This window comes from Aulonocara stuartgranti (assembly GCF_965226115.1).
Source record: "Aulonocara stuartgranti genome assembly, chromosome: 1".
Classification (NCBI taxonomy): domain Eukaryota; kingdom Metazoa; phylum Chordata; class Actinopteri; order Cichliformes; family Cichlidae; genus Aulonocara; species Aulonocara stuartgranti.
Window position 1 is genome coordinate 11,253,386 of NC_138939.1, and position 15,266 is coordinate 11,268,651.

Below are 15,266 nucleotides of genomic sequence, written 5' to 3' on the forward strand. Positions count from 1 at the left end.
GGTGAGGGAAATAAAAAAAATCAAATGTTTCTATGTTTGAGTCACAGCAACTTTGACAGTAACATCTGCAGTAATATTCACATCTCTAATAGAGATGGACCGATCTGATATTACATATTGGTATCGGTCCGATACTGACATAAATTACTGGATCGGATATCGGAGAAAAATACAAAATGTAATCCTATCCATTAAATATCAAAAAAGCACCTCACAAAACTCATACTTTTCTTTCTTATTCTCATTTAAAATGTCTAGCTTTAAATAATTATTATAATTATCTGAATCTTAGACCCAAAGTTTTAATCTGACGTAAAATGAATAGAAGTCCATTACTGTATATAGTAGCTATTAAGTCTAATATACCCTAGTAAGCTATAGTACTTTTTCCTTTGGGAAGGTACCATCTGTGCAGTCTGCAATTATGTTAAAGAAAGATGTTGAATCTATTTATTTATTCTTGAAAAATAATTTATTTCTGTGCATTTTTTTTTCACACTGCTTCAAATTAAAGTTGATTACGTCGATTAAGCATCATGAGGTGGAGCGTGGGGGGTGGTTCCTTATTTTTTTCTTTTTTCTTTTTTTTTTTTTTTTTTGCTGGGAGTTTTAGAGCCCTATTAGTTAGGTTGCTTACTCTTTAAAATACCAGAATAGGGGGGATGGAGTAGGTTTAAGATTATTAGATTGATCAGTATTGCTGAACTATGAAATATTTTGGGTGCAGTGCATTTTTTGCATACAGGTATAACAGAATAGCTTTAGTGTGGTTTTTTTTGGTTTTTTTTTACTTGAGTATGAACTTATACAAAAAGCAGCAAGATATTAAAAAAACAGTTTTATTGATTAAAAAACACACTATATCGGATTCATATCGGTATCGGCCGATAGCCAAATTTATGATATCGGTATCGGACATAAAAAAGTGGTATCGTGCCATCTCTACCTTATATTTTACATATATATAGCGTCACACCAACACTTTGAGTAAAGTCACAACATAATCAGTAAGCTATGATATTGCACTGGTGTTACTACTGCCATGTCCTCACAATCTGTTTATCAGTAATGTACACAAAATATGTGATCTCTACATGAGCTGTGGATTATGTCCCTTCTTAGTGGCCACATCACAAGACAGAAATATCTAATAAACGAGTAACCAGAGGCTGCTTGTTTGGAATCACATGCCACAAGCAAGAAAATTCCTCAGAATTCAAATTGAGATTTCTGTTGATCTTCTTTCATATATGAAGTATACTAAATGTAATTTTTAGAAGACCAAATATTATTTCAGGATAAAATGTATTACTGTTACGCAAGACTAAATTCATAAATGCTGTAAAGTTTAAATACGCTAAAAGTATCTAGATCGTTACTGTGCTTCCAGTTCTTTATGTGCCAATATGACAACAAAAAAAGATCTACTCTGTAGATAGCATGATTTCATTTGTGCCCACAGTGCACATAATATTCATTTCATGTTTACTGGTAACACAACACTTTGTGTTGGCATCAGCAAACATGGAAGGATAATAAATACAGACAAGGAACCCTGATGAGAGTTTGGCATTTAGGTCTGTTATTATCATTGTCTGTCTCTATCAAATCAAATCAGCTTAATGTTAGGCACACATTACACTTCCAACAGTGTTGAGTACAAAGTTGGCTTGAAATTTATAATTGATTTTTCTAACAGACAACATTTTAAGTGTGTATTCTGATTAGTGCTACACATTAACAGCATTGAGAAAATGCCAAGTGTATCAGTTAAGTTTGTCCTCTGTCTGCAGGCTCCAGGTAATGTGACAGTGCAGCCCAGAGCACTCCATCCTTACCCTTGCACAGAGGGAGTAGGGAAAAAGGGGAAAGAGAGGATAGGTAAACAGAGCCATTAGAGACAAATCTATTTCTGAAGAAAACAAAATCACATCATCAAACAAGAGAAAAAGAAAAATATGATCCTGCAGCCCTTTGGGCCCCAGCGTTGCAATGATAGCCGACTATGGCATTTGTCTTTATCAGCCTGCCTAGAGGGAGGAAAAGCATGGTGGGGAAGGTATGAGAATAAAAAGAGAATGAGAGACCATGGAAACAAAGAGCACTGCACCTTCTTTACTCGCCACAAAAAGCTAGACATATTTGTTACCTTTTTTTGCAATCACAACACGTGAACAGCTCTTGTACGATTAGTTCTTTCATACATGTGTTCGTTCCTGGTACGAAGTGGCTTTCAGATGGTCATTCTTTAAATATAGCAGAGCGAAGGGCTCAGTGGACAGCAGTCCACAGCATCATCACTCATGGCTAGCCTGGGGAGGCTTACACAGCTTCATCATAATGACAAGATTGACTTTCCAGATTTTATCCTTTCTCTGACATTTCGTTCTTTATTCTGCTCTGCAGTTGCAGCACCAAGGAGTCTTTATAATGCCTTTTGTATTGAGAGACACTCTTGAAATGGATATAAACAGCTAAACAGGCCATGGCAACCTTAAAATTACAGTATAATCTTAACATACGTTTTTGTATGCAATTCTGCTCTCTTAATTTAGAGTGATATCAAAGCATGAATCTTCGTCGAGCAGAAATAACAAAGCAGGGTGTAAGTCAAACGGTGCATCGTGTTAGATGCTAACATCAGCATGCTAATATGTTCACAGTGAAGGTGAATAGTCATTTTGCAGGGGGTTTTTTTGTCAATAAACCAAAATGTTGTACAAACTGAGAATTTGATGTGATCGTGGCATTCACAAAAGAGTTAAAGGATCAATATGTGTACAGACTTAAAGAGATCTCTCCAGTTAGTGTTGTAAAACATTAACTGGCATCTTTCCTGAAGTCATTAGGAGTCATGTTTGTACAATAAATGCCACACCACTCCATCTAATAATATGGTAAGCCAACAAACTGACCAAATAATGTTGCCATATCAAATAAATCTATTTTTAATATCAAGTACACTTGTTTTACAGGATAATGTTTTTTTGTTTTGTTTTGTTGTGGTGTTTACTTTTTTAATGGATTTCCTTCGGAGATTAAATGCCGGTATTAGCCTTCCATCTTGGCTGGTTTATATTTTAGCTTGCCTGTCTTCATTTCTGATGCCAAGTCTTTAAACATGCTTCACCATTGCGTTTGTCCAATGCCAGTCATTTTTTCAGCATTTGTTTTCTTTCTTTTTTTTTTCTTTTTTTTTTTTTTGCCCCGAGTGGGCATTCTCTGAAGGAGGCTTGTTTGTGCTACAGCCAGGCTCGCAGCTATTTAGTGGCTCTGCTGTTTCCTTCTCCCTCTGTTCAGTTTGAATACCCCAGGGAAATTTGGCTGTGTCTGATATCTTTTTGTTGTCCCGTTAACCAGTTTTTTATTTTTCCTCATCAGTATCCAGTTAGCCAGGATACTGTCACCAATTTTGATGGATAATTTCTGAAAAGTGATGTGAAGTGAAAGCATTTTATGGTTAGAAACCTGTATTTAACATATGGGCATATGTATAGCAATAAAAACAACAAAACAAACATTAACTAAATTTTGGCAACCACAATTGAGAATCTTCTGGCTTGTTGTACATCTCAAAACTCAGAACTAGTCATTGACTGGATACATCAGGAAGTTATAGAGTATTAAAATCATCAAAACTTGTCACATCTGACCAATGTGTAGCAGAAGGTAGGGAGTGGGATAGTTAGTGCCAGCAACCTCTGAAAGCGGTGCCAGTGCTGTTTGAAACGACAACACAGTCTTGTGTGACTGGTAAACTATCTGCCATCTGGGCTCAATTGAAAGGCTCAAGTGTCTTAATTGGACAGTAGTAAAGAAGCTCTTACTGTTCACATCAAGCAAATTTTCCCAGTAATATCTATTTTCTCTGACAGTCCCAGTGTTTCTGAAAGTCAAACCTAATATGGAGTCAATGTGACAGTGTTGATGATGATGATGATGATGGCAATAATCATCATCTGTGTCATCATGTTTTGCTTTAGTACTTCTGCAGGCTTGGTAATTCAGATTCTTTATGGCAAGGAATTCTAACAGCAAAATTGTCAAATAGCACGATAATGGTGATGGATACAGCAGTGACAGTTGCACTCTTATTTTAGCACTGCGAGAGTGAATAATGAGGCTCTTTCTCCCTCTGCCCTTTCTGCTTCAGGTCAGAACATTGCGTTCCCTCCGGTGGCTCTGTGGGTAACTGTTGGCCTGGCTATATGTCTGCTGGTGCTGCTCATTGCCCTGGCTGCTGTCTGCCGCAGGAAGATCAAGGAGAGCTGCGAGGAGGCCAAGAGAGAAGGTGGGGGAAATGGAGAGGTGGCTGTGCACATGCAACACCAGTGTATATTCTCACATTTCATGGGTGATGACCTCTTCAAATTCTGTGTTGAGTCCTCAAGGTTGGATAAAAGAATGTTTTAAGGCTGCCTTGCTTTCATTAGGAAATATGAAATATTAATCTTAGAGCAGTGGCAGCTTTTATCCCCCACAAAAAATAAAATAAAGTCATGATATTATGTCGTCTATTTTGATATTTTAGTTTTTGGACTATGTTTGCCTACTACATACATAATCCAAGGGCTTACTGAATAATGGATGTTAACCAGTGGTGCTCTCAAGCATTTTCAAGCCTTCTCAGGGCCTTCATTAAAATGTTGGATGATTTATTAAACTCTTCACATATTGGCCCGGTGGATGATGCAGTACTCCAATGTGTCGCCTAGATCACGTGGGAGGCACAATGATAGTGAGAGAGATAGAGGAGAAAGCAGAGATGAGATGTTAACTGCTCAAGGAACTGTGAGAATCCAGAGGGAGTTCTGGTTAATGCATATAGGCAGGATCTTGGATGGTGGGACACATATCTTCAGCTGAGAGGAACATCATTACTAGGTTCTGGTAATTAGCGTTGCGGAATAGCCAAGGATCGCCGCAAGTGCACAGAGAAAAAGTTTTGAAATGAGATAGATAGTGCAAAGCCACCAGCTCTGCTGTAATGAGATCTGCTCAGAGTGGAGGAGACATTTAAATAAAGGTCAGCCAGTGTCTGCACCAAGGCCCAGAGGTTTAAAAATAAATATGGAAGTGACACAGACTCAGAGTAAATAGCTCCATGGAACATATGAAATCAAATGAAATGGAAAGAGAAAAATATAATGCAGTTCCTCCCACGGGCAAAGGCCTCCTAGGGGTTGTGGGACCCCTTTCTTCAGTGGGCTGGAAGATGATCTGCTTGTCTCGCCTGCAGCCCTACCACTGAAGGCAGGATTGATTATGTGGTCATCCACTGCCCACCTTATTAAAATGTATTTTTCCGAGCACCGATCCAAAAAGTGGGAATGCTGACTTATTCACATATCATGCAAAGTTTTATACTCCTGATAAAGTGATACTCTGTGAATACAGATGTTGAGTGGCTTAAAATAGGATTGGTACGCATATATCCAGAGCTGTGGGGAGAATAGGAAGCAGGGATATGCAACTTAATTGTGGTTGTCTTATCTTTTAATGGTATTCCCGGATATGGTCAGATTGAAGTTGACACTCCTTTTCACTGTGTCTGGGTATCGAGGGTGGAAGGGTCAGTAAAAGTGGAGAAGTGAGCAAGTCATTTTTCTTCCCTGTCATAATGTATGTGGGGCACTAGAATATGTATCATAACAGAGCTGAGCTGCTTGTGGTATTGCAGCTGGAAGTGAAAGCTCCCTTCCAGAGGCAGAGTTGCCTCAACGCCAGCACGGCTCGGCCCTCTCCCATTTTGTATTTTTCATTCATACTTCTCTTTGGCCTCTTTACATAATTACTATGACTATGTGTCTGAGATATGCTAGCAGGGGCCACTGATCCATTTCTCTAAAGCATAATTTACATTCACATAAGCGTGTGATTTAATCAAGCCTACACTTGGGATCATCTGTAAGGGACACAGGACAGAGCTCCCCCGTGTGAGAGATGAAAGTCAGAAGGGAGTCAGTGTTTTCCCTGTGGGGCTGTAGCACAGTGGTGCACATGTTTTACTGGGGTTAACGGTTAGGCACAAAAAACAGGAATACCCCATGCCAAAAAGCTTTCAAGCTTTTGAAATAACAAAATTATTTTGTTCCAGGTGTATGTAAAAAGCACATTAAAACAGGCGTTCGTTAAATCTCTTACCAAAATACTAGCAAAATGGTTATTTTTTTTAAATGGGCAAAATAGCTTGATTTTTGTCATCCAGCACTCATTTTCAAAGGGAGATTTAAAACCCTACCAGCACAAAACGCAGCTGCCATTAAGTCTTGTGTGTTTTAATATGCACAAAGGGTTTATAAGAATAAGCCTCTGCTGCTTCTAGGGTCCAAGAATGAATTAAGCCACTAATGAGTGTATTTCTAGTACTATTGGTTTCTAACTGTGGCCTTTCTTTTGCTTACATGTGAATCATTCATGATGGCACAGCAGTATTTAAAGAAATTCAGAAGCACAGGGACAGATGGCAGGTTGAAGAGGAACATTAACATTCTACTAGCTTCAATGAACAGCAATCTCTGTCCCCTGACTCTTTCTACTTTTATGTGTTTTCGGACAGCTTTTGCACTTAAGCCATAGCCGCCCTCTTTGTTACCCCCACGCATTTGGAATACTGCCAGTAGGGGTATAAAATTATAACATTCAGTGTCCAAGGGAGACAGTTTTCACCCCTTCTCTGTGGTTGGCCTCGTCTTCACCCTGACGTTAAGGTGGCTTTTAAACGGACCTTACTCTCCTATCAAAGTCTTGTCCCTCAAGGTATTTCGACTGCTTCCATTTTTTAGGACTGGTCAAACTTGGAGGTGCTGAATAAAGACATGAATTCAAACAGGCTCATGTGGTAACATTATGGATTATATTGCTTTTTTAGTTTAAAGTTGCTAAAAATATGTCTGCTGAGGGCACTAAACCCTTCCCAAAATCTTCAACTCAGCTTTAAGCCCAAACCTGGTCCGATTAATGAAAATGTGTGATAATATATGACACATGTGTCAATGAGTGTAATACGTTTCCAAATACATCATAACACAGTGGAGGATAAACTAAGGAATATGGTGTGGGAAGACTTAGATACAGGCTGTTTGAATCTGGAAACTCAACACGTTCTGCTGCTGTAATAATACGGATTTTGCTTAATTTCCCTAGAGGATTATAGTCCCTGCTGTCAGAGTCCAGGAAAGTCAGGCAAATGTGCTGGAATATAAACATCTGAATTGTGTTTCCTTGACATTTAGTTTTGTTCAACCAGCAGTTTAATCTCATGTATCACACGCTAAAGAGTGGATCTTGAGTCTGATTGCAGTGAAAATGGTGTCACAGAATGCATATCTGGTGCTCGGATGCTCTGTCCCAGGCTATTTTTAGCCTGTGTGTGTGTGTGTGTGTGTGTGTGTGTGTGTGTGTGTGTGTGTGTGTGTGTACACGTATGCCACATGTGTATAAAGTGTGACAGTCATCACTGGGCTCCCTAACTCCGTTGACAGTGGTTTTCAGAGAGCCCACAGCTAAAGCCTAATGTGATTACTGTCTTTGTGAGAGAGCTGGATAGGAGGTTAAGGGGTAGATATGACTCTTTGTGTGTGTCTGTGTGCGCGCTTGCGTGTGATGTAGTGGGGGTACTATTGTTTGGAGCGTCATCGTCATATAGCTCTGTCATCACAGCGTGTCCTTTGAGCTGCGAAGGATCAGCTCACCACAGGCTTATGATGAAGTGACTACATTGTGTGCCTGCCTTTGTACTGTTGCTTCCACTGATAATGGCTCCTCTGTCTTCCCACAGCTGAAGAAGCCAAGGTGCTGGAAGAAGAAGAGGAGTCAAAGACAGGTCAGCCAAATACACACCTGGTCAAGTTTCAGCTTTTCAAATGGTCAGAGAAGAGATGTGGTTTAAAATAGCTTTTTTTTTTTTAAAAGCTTGACATCTTTTAGCTTGTATCAAAAATGTTTAAATATGTTTAAATACTTCAAATGTAATCATGCATGCATGCCTGGTACTGTCAGTACCAGGCAAGGTAACAAAAAAAGAAAGAATTAGTTCCGTATTAATTGGATTAGTCAACCCAGCCAAGCTGGTAAACAAGGCAATCAATTCTTTACAAATGCAACACTTTGGATATGTGGTTTGATCTAGAAGTGTATGTTTTCCTGACATATGGGTTTCTTTACTTACAGTGCAGGGCTTTCAAGTTGCAAAAATATTAAATAATGCAAAAATCCCCCACAGTTTAGTCTAGCTTCTTTAACACGAAGTGCAGGTGTCAGGTTTGTAGGGACTCAACAGCACAAGTAACTGAATGTTAAGTTTGTTTACTGAAGTGTGAGTGAGCGTTGATGAAGCATGAGTGCGTGTGAGAAACAAGACCAGCTCCAAGCATCAAATCCATTCAACACAGCAACCCGGTGGCATAACTCTTCCACTGTGTGTGTGTGTGTGTGTGTGTGTGTAAGTGTTTGAGGCAGGGAGAGGGAGACGGGCACACTAATTTAGTGATGCCAACAAGCTGTTTTACATTATACATACCCCCCAAAGCTACAGCTATAAAAGTAAAATTTATCTTGTCTGTAAATTTAATGGTAACAAGTTCCACAAGTTTCAAGTTTCTCAAAATGCCAACAATAGTGCTGCCGTGTCCTGCATTTAAATTATCCTTTTTATCAAGGCAAATTGATTTTGCAATTGAATCCTGGCTGAAATGTGTTGGGCATATTGTTGTCACTTGAAATAAGTTGCCTTGAATTTTATGATGTCTAGCAAAATAAATACACACTTCTAGCAGTCTCCACGCCACTATTTCTTTAAATGTATCCAATGGGCCAATAGCCTAAAGTCGTTTACTTATTATTTAGAATTTTTCATGGAATAGGAGCTGGTCAGAGCTGTACCATCTACACACACACTAGCAGTTCTTTTGGGTAGTACTAAGGAAGAGAAAGATGCATGCTAATATGATAATAGCATGCTTGCAATTGAAATGCTAATCAGCTTGCAAGCGGATGTGTCAAAAGAACAAAAAACATAAACTTCTTGCACTTGTTTAAATAAGGTGCTCTGAGGTCTTCTTTTCCAGTAGAACATCATCTTACACTACCATTTACCAAATAAAAACAGTTACTGTTTACCACTATAGAATCACACACACTTTACTTTCACAAGTCTAGAGAAAACATGCATTTGTGTGTTTTACGACTTTACCGCATTGCGTCATAAAGTAAAAGATTACAAATGTAAAACAGCTGTATAGAAACTTGTTTGGCTGTTGGCTCATTTTCATTGGTAATTATTTCCTGTTGTCATCAGTCACCCAATACAGGCTCGTCAGTGTTGTTTCAAAGTGATTGCCAGTTTAGCTGATGATCTGACTGAAATGTGAGAGTTTTCAGTCAGAGTTTTTTGCCCTCAAATCTTCATATAGATTGGCCTCAGCACTACTGCTGGTAGCTATGTTGTTGGAACTGAAGCCAGCAGTAGTCATTTCTCTATTATTGTTTACAGTCCATCACAGGCGGCGCAGGCACTTCAGAGCACCCGTGTATTCTGAAACACATTCTTTAACTGCGAACACCTTTTACTGAAAATGTGAATAGTGTGTTCTTGCACAGCACTGATGCCAATTTACTAAAAATGTCACAATGTAGCTGTGTGGATTGTAGTGTGGAGGTGGAGGACTCAAATGCAGAACAAGGCAGAATAGGAAGGACAAGCTTTATCAAGGTTTATCAAAATTAGAAACATGACACAGAAAATCAAAACAAAACCAAAAACTGAAGAGCTGGGAGGTACCAGAAAACACGAGGGATAAACGGCAGGACAACGCACACTAATGCAGGAATTATTCTACAAGTTGGGTCGACACATACCATGTAGGCTGTGGTGTACCGATAAAAGGAGTTTCCAGATACATAAATTAGCACATAGATATCCAGCAGAAGCCTAAATTAAGCTTACGGGTTACACAGAAGGATTAAACAAATATGACATAGGATACGGGGAGGACTGAGTCCCTGTACTATAAAGCAAGTTCAACAAATTCAGGGTATCTTTACAATATCCAAATGTACTTATGCTAACATTTGCAGTCGGGGTAAGCGGTCACACGAAGCTAGCTATCAACTCAGTTGACTCGATAATTCAACTTAATTATTTTATTGCTGAGTGCTCTCTCTATGTTACTGTTTATTTCTAGCATGACATCTGCACATTAGAGCTTTGAAACTTTAAACGGGATACATTTAAACATTAAACATTACTAGCCCTAAGTAAGGAAATGTGGAAATCACTTTAATTTAAATACAGATCAAAATAAAATGAATTTCAAACGGGGATTCTTGGCATGTGTCCTGTTTTCTAGTAGGTACAACTCCAGCAGTTTAAAAGAGATTTAGCAGCAGATTAATATCAAGTAGAACAGAATTTATACATTTTCTAAATCTTCAAATTTTATAAACAATTCCTGATATTCACGAATGATACTCATGAGGGAAATGCAAAAACCTTCTCACCCCGCAGAGGTCCAAGGGATCTTCCAGGAATGGTGACGCTATTTTCTTGAGAACTGATAGATCAGTAGGCGGTTACCATGGCAATATACCATGGTAACTAAAGGTCAGCATACTAGAATACCAATGAAAAAAGGATTCGAAACACTTATAAAACTTATAAAAAGATCAAATCAGAAATTCAAAACTTTAGACAATAGAAATTCTTATGAAAACTCAAATAGATTAACTAACAATGCAGGACAGTAAGCACCAATCAAAACCAGAAACAGTGACAAAAATTAGACAATTAAAAAAAAGACTTGTGCATATTTGCAATGTAACACTGTCTGTGTCCACAGAATCTTTTCTTTCTTCTTTTTTTGCACTCACTACATGATTTGTATAGAAAGCAAAGTTCAGCACTGACAGCAGTGAAAATCCAGAGCGGTACAAGAGTCATTTTCTACTATTTCTAGAGACCACTGTGACATGGTTGTTGCTGCACTTTCTTTCTTTCCTCCTTGTATTGAGGATCTTCACTGTCTTAGTTTAGCATATTCGCATGTTATGTTAATATTTGCTCATTAGCAGTAAATGTAAAGTACCGTTGAAGTTAGAGTCTGAGAAGCGGGAAGAAGTAGTGGCACAAACACTGTAAAACTTCAGACTTGTTTACATGTCGTGTTAATTAGTAAACTTTCGAGATGTACCATCACATTGAACCAGAGCTGCAGGTTTCTTCAGTATTTATCCTTGCCTTTTCTAGTGTGCTAGTGAACGAAAATAAAATACTGTCATGTTTGCCTTTTTTTTCCCTTGAATAGAGTATTAGTATTTAGTATTTATTTATTTATTGTCATTGTCAAGAACAATGAAATTGCGTTTGGGGCTTCCATACAACCCAAAAAAAAGAAGAAAATAATAAATACCCCTTAAAACCCAAGTGTACATATTTAACCCAGTGTGACTCCAATGCAATAAGACAATCCTTAGCAATAATGTTCGTAGAAATTCAGACAAAGACCTGAGAAACATGACAAAATACAACAATGCAACCCATTCAATATTATTGTACTGTGAGATATGATATCAGATATGATAGTTATCTATTTAAGAAAGAGGGGGGGGGGCAGGAGGGGGAAGAGAATAAAGATATGATGCACCAATGCAGACCAGTTCATTGCTATTAAGAAGTTGGATATGGTTATTGTCCGTGAGAGGGGGGCAGAGAGTTCAGGAGCCTCACAGTGCTGTGATATTTTGCTTAGTATTAATATGACCTTCTGAGTTCAGAATTAATTTTGCCATTAGCAAGCAGAGCAAGTTTCTTCTGGCTGCCTAGCCTCAGTAACTACCCCTCACAGCCCTGAGCAGTTCTCCCTCAAGCGTTAATGTCATTAGAGTTATTCATTTGACACCTTCTTTATTCTGATTGAATTATTTAGCCTTTCTGTGAACACCCAAGTCTAATACCATGTGATTTTAATAAGCTGAGAGGTGAAGGAGAGTCTTTGAGTGAAGAGGGACAGTGGCTTTTATTCTCTACTGCCTCTCTCATGAATGTTTCAGAGATCTGTGCAGCCAGGAGCAGGGTCAGCCATCCCGCAACTAGCGAGACTTAATAGCTCAGCTTTAGCCAAAAGGCCTGAGTAAAGGATAGCAGAGTTGAGAGACTGTAGTATGCATGCATGTATTGCAGTGACAAGAGCACAACTTGAGGCCACCCTTGGTCTTACTGCTTCTCGTCATCGTCTGCACACCTGGTTGATCCAGGTGGACATAGTAGGCGGTGAGCTTGTGAAGTCAAGCTAATGGCTCTGTCTTCAGAGATAGCTCTCTAAGCAATCCAGACAGCCAGCTTTGTTTTGCCATCTGGCTCCAATTGCGCTGACAAAGGCAGAGGTTCTTGCATGAGACAAAGGAGCTGAAATGAGGCCCACTTTAATAAACCCAGGATGATGGGGAGCCACGTTTGTGTGTTATCTTAATGAGCTGTCCAAAGGAAAGCGCGCCTCCCCTTTCAAAGCCAGCCTGATTGGAACAATAACCAGCGATAACTAGAGACCTGGACTCATTCATTTGCAGTGGGATAGAATCCCTTTGTTGCCTTTACAGCAGAGGCAAATAATGTTTAACAAACAGTGAAGCTCAAATTCTGGATGTATTTCTAGGGGCTAAAGCCAGCAGCAACCTTTTCACACACAAACACACAGTCGGAAGCAAAGGAACACACCCGCAGCACACAGACAGAAGCAGTGGTTTACACCAGTGCCCATTCACATGCAGATACGTGCAGTGCATACAGTTCTAGCTGCCTTCATCCCTTACCTCCGCTCAGAAATGTGTTCAGTAATCTGAGCATGATGTGCTATTTAGAGAAGGCCGCAGTCATGCAAGTGCAACTCCTGTCAGAACCTGACTTCAGTTTGTGTGCACTACCCTGTCTCCATAAGCCTGGACTCCAAGGAGTCAGGCCTTAGCAACAAGGCCCTGAAAGAGAGTGCCAGTCAGTGACCCAGTTCTTTCACGGACAAAGAATCATTGGAAAATAACAATTTGACATACTCCTTTAAAAGGAAGCAGAATTTGAAAAAGGGTTTTATTGACCCCTTTTAACTGAGGCAAGGTTCTGTGAAAGTGTAAGGTTAGGGAATAGCAAGCCCTGTAAAGGTGATGACAGAGGGAAGTCCCACCATCTTTTCTCACTCACTCTTCTCTTAGCAACTTTGTGCCAAGACCACCACTGAAAGAAGAATGACAGTTACTGAACTCATGTTAAAGATTCAATCCCAGCACTTTGTCACCTTAGATATTGTGATAATTTGAAACAGCTGACTGACTAAAGGCTTCAAGATGGTGACTCCAAACAGAAACAAGGACAGCCACGCTTTATGGATTACCTTAACATCTTGTCTATTGAGTAAGCAAGTAGTTTTTAATCAATCTTAATTTGCAATGTAAAAAATTAGATAACCCCAAGCAGTAATATTTTTTTGATTGGTTGTTTTTTGGGGCAGATAAAAATAAATAAATAATCAGGTGTTCTTATTTGTTTGATGGTAAATGGCCTGTATTTGTATAGCGCTTTTACTTGCCCCCCCTAGGGACCCCAAAGCGCTTTACACACCCAGTCATCCACCCATTCACACACTGGTGGAGGCAAGCTACAGTTGTAGCCACAGCTGCCCTGGGGCAGACTGACAGAAGCGAGGCTGCCATATCGCGCCATCGGCCCTTCTGGCCAACACCAGCAGGCGATAGGTGAAGTGTCTTGCCCAAGGACACAACGACCGAGACTGTTCGAGCCAAGGCTCGAACCGGCAACCTTCCAATTACAAGGCGAACTCCCAACTCTTGAGCCACGATCGCCCCATGCTATTCTGTTGAGCTGCTCTCTGTGATATTAACCGACCAGCAACACCAACAAGAGGTTTAGTGGAAGGCTAGTTGCAAGAAAAATTGATGTAAACACAAATAAATATTTTAGGTGTTTTCTGAGATATGGGCTTTTCAATGTTTTATGAAGAAGTAAAAGATCTGATGGGCCTCAGTAGTTTTGCCAGTGTGTGTATTGTGATACAATAATTGTAATGGTCTAAATCAAGAAGCCCTAACCAGAACTGCATATTGCGGTGGAGGGGGGGGGGGGAGCTTTCGGAATTGACTTCTTGGACTACATGGTATTACAAGTCGAAGCCTTATTTAAAAGTTGCACACAGTTTCCTTATAACATAACCCACTTTGACAGACCTGCAGGCCGCTAGCATACCATTTCACATTGCTGCAGTTCAGATTGAGAAGGCCTTGGAAGGTAGCCTCAGGCAGCTCTGCTTGACATGCCCTCCCTTTTCATTGGCACCAGAATCTCCACCACTGAGCTCTCCCAACGGTCACACATTACTGAGTAAAGATATGTAAATAGAACATTCATGTTGCCTTCATTATTAGATGTGGGTCACTGAATGTCTTCAAGAGCGCTAATTAAAAGAGCTCCCTGCACACCACTGCTTAGTAGTTGCGCACAATTATACAAGTACTGCATTCATGTTCTTTGCTGTTTCAGCAACATACAGTAACCTACATGTTTACAGTTGTGTTTTCAGCAAGGGTAAACCCTGAGGCAGCTCTTCAGGGTTAAAGGCCAAGTAACACTGATTCGATGATAATGGAATTATAAACCTCACACCACATGAATCATGTAGTCCTCACATCACATATAATCTTCTAATTATATACAAATGGTTGCATTATTTCCTGTATGCTTACTCATTATTTTATACATTCAGTACACGTAAGTTGAAAAATCAGCATTTACAAAAGTGAATTGCAAGTTGTTTGAGTTTAGAAATTCATCAAGAATGTGTTTCACAACAAACAACTTCTGCAGTGTCTTAGAGGTTATCTGTTGGTCTGTAAGGAAAAGGCCACCTGAACATTGTCAGAAGAGTAAGAAAGAACAGGTCCTAAATCATTTGGAATAATGAGCGTTGTCACAGTTAATAAAAGCAGCCAAACTGCTCACTGTTGCGCATCACAAAAACAGATCCCTAGTTCCACGGCTTAGATAAATGTAATAGTACATGTAAGTAAGAGTTTATGTTTTGGGTTTTTTGTGAAAGAATAAGACTACTTTAGGAGTGACAGCAATCTTCTTCTTTTTTTCTGGGATGAATCCCCCTGTACAAGTGCCATTTACATCCTCCTGCCATACCCACCCACCTTATAGCAATCCCTCTTCTGTCATGTAATCTGCGTTCTTCTGACAGCACAGCCAAGACCCAGTGGGA

The 15,266-nt window shown here is 39.6% G+C and overlaps 1 protein-coding gene across 1 annotated transcript in view; it reads left to right on the forward strand.

Moving 5' to 3' along the window:
• Positions 1–15,266, forward strand: part of cd276 (CD276 molecule) — a 71,990-nt gene that overhangs the window by 45,236 nt on the left and 11,488 nt on the right. The window contains exons 5-6 of the mRNA XM_082536236.1: positions 4,154–4,291; positions 7,781–7,825. Coding sequence (XP_082392362.1) covers positions 4,154–4,291; positions 7,781–7,825 — 183 coding nt within the window. The remainder of the gene's footprint in view (positions 1–4,153; positions 4,292–7,780; positions 7,826–15,266) is intronic.